Below are 8,313 nucleotides of genomic sequence, written 5' to 3'. Positions count from 1 at the left end.
TCTGGTGCTGAAAGACAAGAATTGCAAGGGGTTGCACTTGCACCCTGCCCAGCTGGCTCCAAAGCCTATTTTAGGCCCAATCAGAATTTTATTGTATATGTAAACTCATTTTTGCTTTTTTGCACCCTAAAAAATATTGTTCCCCATAGTAAATTTTTGCACCCCTTCCCATGATTCTTGGCTCCGTCCTGGATTAGTAATCTGGTGCTGACGATCCTAACATCCAAAGAGAAAAGTTCAGAAACAGTGATTGGTAGATGCTCAACAAGTGGTCAACCTTTCATGCTACTAAACTGGAGCTACTTATCAAGCACAAGTGATTAGTAGATGCATTCAGATAATTCAAGAAGAGTCTACCGGTCAAAAGTAAAAAACAACTTCTTCATCAGAGTCGCATAGACTAGAGAATAGTCCAGGTGGCTAAATTGTAGATGAGGAAGAACAGGCATTCGTTAAGTTGTGCATGAGTCGAGGCATTTGCACCCAGATATTTTACTCGTCATCTACACACCGGAAAAGGTTAAAAAAAATAAATTGCTAATGATATTGTACTAACGAAGAGAAAAAAGGTCGGGCACTTGGTTAAAATCTTATAAGGAGGTGAAATATAGAAACAACATTTCTTGGCTTCTTTACTTGGAACACCACGTATCAGCGAATGAAGGGAAACAGCCGCATACCTGAAAAACATTACCCAGTAGCCAGTACTACATTGACAAAATCGATTGGAGGCCTCTTCTCGCAGAGTTCATATACTGCAAAGTGAAAAATAAAAAACTGACTAAAATGAAGCATACGTCTTGTTAATTTTGTTCCCCACCATGACTTACATGAAGCGGATGCTTACCTGATCAAAGGAAATATCCTTGTTGGATTATAAGGCTTACATGTTCCTTGTACAGAATCTACAACTTTACAAGCCAAATTTACAAGCAGAAGATAATTTACAGTTTTACATTATTTTATATCAAAATTACAACATGCAATCGCGAGGTGAGAACTCACTATGCCAGAAAAAGGTCCGGTGCTTGAATTTACTCTGCCTAATATTTATTAGGAGAGTAAAGAGGAAAATGGCTAATTAAATGAAAATGGTTAAAAATGATCAGATAGGAAGAGGAAAAAAAAGGGGGAAAGGAGGGTTTTTTGCATGACTTAGAGAGAAGTTGAAGAGAAGAATAAAGAGGAATCAGAATACTGGAAGAGAGAAATGGTAATTTAATATGGAAATGAAATTCCCTGTTTCCGTCTACAATAAAACCCCACTAAAAAGGGGAGTTCACCAGGGTGCACAAAGTTGCACTCCCTAAAAATAGACTACTCTCAGAATCTGCAACTGCAAAATTCTCTAGACAGAATATAAACATCACTATTACAGCTATCACTACAATTCTTTAAGCTAACAAAGTCGCAGTTTAAGAAAATGGAACCAGGACACAGAGAAAGGCATATAAAGTTCAGTCTTGTAGTGGTTTTTGGTAAAAGGTTCTCTACAGAACAGAGTACTTGCCAGGTTGAGAAGCACCGGGAAGTGATGTTGCCTGTCGTGTGATGTCCTCGAGAACACGTTTCACTTCAGCTTTGGCCTTCTTGACAGATGATTCTGTTGGTCCCTCGATGAAAAGGTAGAGCTTGCGCTCTCCTTGTCCAAGAACCTTTCCAGGGGGATAAAACTGCCCCCTAGTAGTAATGGCAGCTCCAGTCCATTCTGAGATTGGACCCAAAGTTTCCTTGTGGGTTACCTTCCACCGGGCATTCTGGGGGAAATCATTAATTTCAAATTCTGCTTGGTAGTGTTCAGGAATGGCATCACTTGTAATCTTCTCAAGATTACGTTGCAAATTCATAGCTGCTGCTATTGCTGTTGCACGAGCTGCCCCCTCGACTAGAGGATTTGCCGCAGTGGGCAAAACTCCAGTTAGAGAAGGACCGCCTGGGACTATAACACCGGGCATGACCACCCCTCCATTTGGAAGATATTGGACGGCCGGAGGCACAGCAGCCACACTTGCCTTGGATGCTGCAGCTATGGCAGCCGCATGAGCAGCAGCAGCCTGGAGCGAGAGATCATTTCCTCCTGCCTTGCGAATCCCATCATCCTCCGAATCGGAGTCCGATTTTTCTTCCTCATATCCATATCCCCTTGCCTGGGCTTTCTTTGCAGCTTTTGTCACTTCATCTTCCTCTTCATTAAACTTAAAACCACTTCCACCATAACCAGTCCCATGGGCCTGCTCAAGCCCCTGATTTACTTTAGCCATGAACCCATCAGCCAGAGCCTTAAGATCGTCAGGGACAACTTGCTCAGACAACTGCAAAGCCTTCACAAGATCTGGTGCATATCTAGCATCGTCCTCTGAGATGAATGTGATTGCACATCCTTTTCGCCCTGCTCGACCAGTCCTACCAACACGATGAACATAATCTTCATAATGATTGGGTACATCATAGTTGATGACCAATTCTAGTTCTTTTACATCTAAACCCCTGGCAGCAATGCTAGTGGCAATCAATACACTACATACATTGCTCTTGAAATCTGAAATAGTAGACTCACGATCTGTCTGATCCTTCGCTCCATGAAGGGAAAGGCAAGGATAACCGTGTTTAAGCATATCCTTGAACAGAGAATCGCATTTTTCCTGAGAGTGGACAAAAATCAATATCTTACCCTTTTCATACCATTCTCCAAGTAGCTCCAATAACCTGAAAAACCTCTCATTCTCCGGTCTCACCTCAACCAATTGGCTTATATCCTTGTTCACAACACTCCTACCTCCAATTTGTATTTCAACAGGCTTAGTCAAGACTTTACGTGCCAAAATCTCAACCTGGCGAGGGAAAGTAGCAGAAAAAAGAACAGTCTGGCGGTCAGGTCGAGTATTTTGGACAATGCGGGTAATTTGAGGTTCAAAACCCATGTCGAACATTCGATCAGCTTCGTCCATAACTAGATATGTAACTCGCCGAAGATTCGTAATTTTCCCATTACTTGTACAAAGAATATCAATCATCCTGCCTGGGGTACAGATAACAATCTCTGCACCACGTTTCAGTTCACTTATTTGCTGCGCAACCCCAGAGCCTCCATATACAGGAACAGAGGTGACTCCCGCCACTTTGGCAAACCTCCTGATATCACTGTGAATCTGCTGAACAAGTTCTCTTGTAGGTGCCATTATGAGGGCTATTGGCCCATCCCCTGGAACCACCGGCGCCTGATCCTTGATATGCCTCAACATCGGTAAAACAAAAGCTAGGGTTTTGCCCGAACCTGTTTTTGCTACACCAATGCAGTCCCGACCACTCATAATTATTGGCAGCGCTTGAGCTTGGATTGGCATAGGCTTTTCATAACCAAACTTCTTTATAGTATCTAAAATCCTACTTGTTAACCCAGTTTGGATCCAAGTTTTAATTGGCTTTGGAATGTCTTTCCCATGTAACTTGAGTTCAAGCTCTTTTCTGTAAGCAATCACCTCCTCGGGTGTCATCCTAGATACCTCCTTGACTTCAATATAGAAATCTTTACGGAAATCAGGATACTCAATCTTTGAATGGTCAACAAGTGAAAGTTTCTCCACTTTTGTCTTCTTCACTCTTTTAATAAACTCGTCATCATTTTCGTCTTCTGGAGCAGCACCATCACTAAGATGATCCTCATAATCTGAATCAGAATCCTCACCTTGCAATATTCTTCCCATAGATTTTTTCCGACCTTTCCTTTGTTGATCACCATTCACTTGACCGCCTTTCTGATTCAGCTTCTTAGGGGGTTCAGAATTACTATCAACTGCAATAGATGTATTCTCTAAGTTATTCAATTTTTCAACTTCTGGCAGCACCATAGAGTTCATAAATGCATCCAAGGGATCAATATCATCTTCCTCATTTTCACCTTCACCACCACCATTTTCGACTTCTGTCTCGTCTTTAGAATCAATAACCATTGTGTCTTCACCACCACTGACAGGCTTCAAAGTCTCATCGACATCCATCTCATTATCTGATTTTGAAGGTGGAACAGCTTCTTCATCATCAGACTCTTCTCCTTCTAAGGTCCACTTCTTACCAGACTTTGATTCGTCATTTTCTTCTTCTTCCTGCTTTCCTCTCTCAGATTCTTCCTTCTTTCTTTTTAATTCCTGCCACTCTTGAACTCTCCTCCTCCGCTTGTCCATCTCTTCATCAAGTTTCCGTTGCTCTTCTTCCAAGTCCTCTTCTCTTGTCCTATCATTTTCTTTGACGTCCACACTGTCCCCTCTCTTTTTGCTTCTTGATTCATCATTCTCATCCCTGTGCCTACTGCTCCTTTCTCGCTCTCGCTCATCATTCTCATCCCTGTGCCTACTGCTCCTTTCCCGCTCCCGTTCTTGCTCTCTTTCTTTATAATCATCTTCTCTTCTTCTTCGTTTCCTATCGTGTTCCTTCCCATCGTCATTGTTTTCGTATCTCTCTAACTCCCTACTTCGCTTCTCCTTCTCCCTAATTCTTTCCCTCTCCTTCTCCTTGACCCGTTCTCTTTCCTTCTCCCTTTCCCTTTCTTTCTCCTTCTCCTTTGCCCGTTCTCTTTCTCTTTCCCTTTCCCTTTCCCTTTCTTTCTCCTTCTCAACAGCAGCTCTTTCTTTCTCTCTTTCCCTTTCTTTCTCTTTCTCTCTTTCTCTCTCTTTCACCTTCTCCTTCTTCCGTTCCTCTTCTCGACTACTTCTTCGCTCCTCCTTATCCTTGTTCTTAGATTCTCTATCTCTATGTTTTTTTTCTCTAGGTTTTTCATCCACACTACTTTCCCTCTCCTTACTATGATGCCGGTGATGATGATGATGCCGAGACAATTCTCTATCTCCATCTCTATCTCCTCTATCCCTTTCCTTCTTCTCAACACCATTCCTATCCTTGTCTTTCCTATCTGAACTGTCTTTCTTTGATGATTTCCGGTGATGATGTTTCACCTCATCCATTCTAACAAATCTACAGTTATTATTCTTCAATCTCAAAAAACCCTAACGAATCTGATCGAATAACAAAAAAATAAAAAATACAAATTGAATTAGATGATGAAGAACAAAAAGAATCAATCAGTAAATTAAAAGTAAATGATGAAGAGTTAATCAATTAACCTAAACACCAGCAGGAAGAATACGAAACCAAAACCTCAATCCCCAAATCAGAACCCTAGGGTTTTTAAAAATAAAAATTGAACTTACCTAATATCAGTTAGTTTCGAGATTCAGTAAAACAAATCCAAGAACTTCTCATTGATGGATCCGTAGGATAATTTTTGAATTTGTTTTGCTGTATCTTGTTCAGAGAGAGCGAGTATCGTCGAGAGAATTCAAGAAGAGAATAAGATCTGTTGTTGCTCGTAGTATTAACCGTATTTGAAGGAGGCAAACCTTAAGGCATGGGTGGTCGATTGGCGGTCACCCTTTGGATGAATCCTAATTTGGGAGTTCCACCCAAAACCTTTGGGGCTTATTGAATAGGACAAAAACATGATATGAAATAGCGTTTCTATGTGCCTCCTATCCAGCCATTTTTCATAAAGACAAAAATATCCTTAGATTAGAGTTAGTATTAGTGTTAATTTAGGATGGTAATTTTCTTTTAAAGAGATTGATTGTGTTATTAAAGAAGAAGAAAAAGAAGATAAAGTGGAGAGAAAAATCCTTATTTTTTCTTTTGTTGATAAATGTGGAAGATGATGTTTAATATAATAACAGGTTGAATTATTCAAAAGATTGTTGATAAATGTGAAAGATGATCTTTATGATGAACAGTTCGGCTATTAGTTACTAGCCGAACCTAACTGGTAGATGAACATATAGGCTCATTCGAAACACGATACTTGTTAACCGAACTTCTTTTTTGTATATTTCGCGCCAACTTACAAGTTACAAGTTCGGCTAATCAATGTGCTTTCTTAATCAGCAAAATTTCTGTGTTTTTGATAGGTTTATAATTTACATGTTTATAATGTCAATTCAATCCTTTATTTAAATATAATTCTTGCATATTACTTTTTATTATGTTTGTTTTCTATTACTCATCAAGGCTATCAAGAGAAACTATGAGAGCATTATTTCCTTGAAGAGAATTTCCATCTTGAATAGTTAAATTATCTCGGTTTCGGTTCATGAGTCTCGTTTCCCAGATTGTCTGTTCTTTCTCAGGATATTTTTTACTTGTTGTGTGATCATGGATATATTTTCTTCACGGTGATCAACACAACACTCGTCAGCCCAAGATAAGCTTTCCTTCGAAGAACTTATGTCTGTGCTCGTGATCGAAAATTTTTAACTTCCCAACGAGATTGTTTCTGGAAAGAGTTTGACAGTTATTTCCTTCCATGATGGCATGTTTCTTAGACTCGTATCTTGCTGGTAAAGATCGGAAAATTTTCATCACAATGTCCTTTCGAGGATGGTCTTCCGTAGCACATAACATGCATTAACAATTCCTGACATTTTTTGATTAAACTCATCAAACGAATATATATCAGACATCCGAAGATTTTCCCAAACAGAATTTAGGTTTTGAAGCCTAGCTTCTTTCTCTGAGGTATCTCCTTCGAATACGGTTTCTAAGATATCTCAAGCATCTTTAGACCTAGTGCATGAAGTCATATAGTGCTGAAGATCTGGGCTTATGGCGTGATAATAGCATTTAACCCGTTAGAATGATGCTTTGCAGCACTTATCTCGGTTTCACTATATTCTACTAAAGGTTTCACAAAAGTGGTTTCGTATCTAACAACTGTTGGAGAATTGTATCCCATTACTATAAGGTTCTATGTTTCAAAGTCACAGGCTTGTAAAAATAAACGCATAAAAATTTTCCACCATAAGTTATCCATGCCATTAAAGGCTGGCGGTACATTTATCGAGACTGCACTCCTGTCAGATTGCTTCAAACACAGACTTATTAGGTCTTAAACGTGTTTGCCTGCTCTGATACCAATTGAAAATGCGGGGGTACCAAAATACACCTCCAACTTTTTCTTAGGAAAACTGTATGGACAAAACCTAAATATAATTCCGAGAGTTCAACTTAATGAATCTCAACCAAGGAATAATATTCAGAGTTATATCTCTTTCTCCCACAATCAGAAAGTTTACAAAGACTAATCCGTGAACCTGATTTACGTGTGACGGTACTTGGACGATTGCAAATATCAGTATCCAAGAATCAATCAAGTTGTATCCAATCAATTACGATGGACGTATCTACTTTGATTGATTTACGTACAACCTGTGATATTTCAATTATAAAGATAAACAATATAATGCGGAAAGAAATAACACATACACCAGAACTTTTATTAACGAGGAAATCACAAATGCAAAAAACCCGAGAATAGTCCAGATTGAACACCAAACTGTATTAAGCCGCTACAGACTCTAGCCTACTATAAATACTTCGGACTGGAATGTAGTTGAGACCGAATTGAACTCTCATATAAATTCAGTTACAGTCGAGCTCCTTACGCCTCTTGAATCCCAGCAAGACTCCACGCAACTGATTCCATTAGCTGACGTCCTTTACATCCTAAGAGTTGCTTCAACTCAATTGAGGACTTTAAACCATTCTGCCTCCCACGGATAAGCCTATATATGATTTCCTTTCTGATCAAAGATCAAGGGAATCTGGAAATTGATTGCAATGAATCTTTGATTTGAGATTAACATAACAAGATATACACTCTGGTTAGGATGAACCAAAACCGAACCGTGTACAAAGACATTGTTCATGAATGGTTAGCCGAACTAGCCAATTGAACTACAAACTTAATCATTTTTATATAACACTTAAGACTTTAATCTTGATTCACAACCACAGGTTGTAAAGTGATCAAATATGTTTATATAGTGTTTTTAGAGATTTATTCAAATGCAAATTATCTCACATAAATAATTTTATGTGCATATGAAAATATTCGACAGGGTAAGTGCGTGTAGTCTACCTTGTTCTTGACTATTTTTGTCATGGTGCGTGTACCGGGTATGTGTACTCTTAAGACAAAAACAAGTCCAAGAATATACAGAACTTAACCGGTTTGTGTACCGGGTATGGATACCACAACGGTTTCAAAACCAATGGTTCTTTTATTTAATGAAAGGTGCAATGGTGCATACTCTAAAACCATGCCCAGACAGCCAGCCTCAAGTTGAGAACAGTTTACTTTAAAACACGACTGATATGTGGCAACTGGAAAATACTTGTTTTTATTGGATAAATTGACCACTTGCCAAAATCAATGGTCAAATATGATATAAAAAATCAGTTATTTTAATTACTATGGCCAAATATGACCAA

The 8,313-nt window shown here is 39.1% G+C and overlaps 1 protein-coding gene across 1 annotated transcript; it reads right to left on the bottom strand.

Moving 5' to 3' along the window:
* Positions 1-848: 848 nt before the first annotated feature.
* On the bottom strand, positions 849-5,417 carry LOC113319314 (DEAD-box ATP-dependent RNA helicase 42-like). Its single transcript, XM_026567575.1, has 2 exons — positions 5,205-5,417; positions 849-5,009 (listed from the first exon to the last, which is right to left on the bottom strand). Exon 2 carries the CDS (start codon positions 4,956-4,958, stop codon positions 1,491-1,493), a length of 3,468 nt encoding a protein of 1,155 aa, XP_026423360.1. The 5' UTR covers positions 4,959-5,009; positions 5,205-5,417; the 3' UTR covers positions 849-1,490.
* Between the last annotated feature and the right edge of the window lie 2,896 nt (positions 5,418-8,313).

The sequence above is a fragment of the Papaver somniferum genome, chromosome 10, assembly GCF_003573695.1.
Source record: "Papaver somniferum cultivar HN1 chromosome 10, ASM357369v1, whole genome shotgun sequence".
In the NCBI taxonomy this organism is placed as follows: Eukaryota; Viridiplantae; Streptophyta; class Magnoliopsida; order Ranunculales; family Papaveraceae; genus Papaver; species Papaver somniferum.
The sequence above is the reverse complement of the archived record's forward strand: the minus strand, read 5'-3'. Positions and strand labels throughout refer to the sequence as shown.

Excerpts from the sequence above, each read along its gene's own strand:
- LOC113319314 (XM_026567575.1), bottom strand. The coding sequence starts at position 4,958 with ATGGATGAGGTGAAACATCATCACCGGAAATCATCAAAGAAAGACAGT.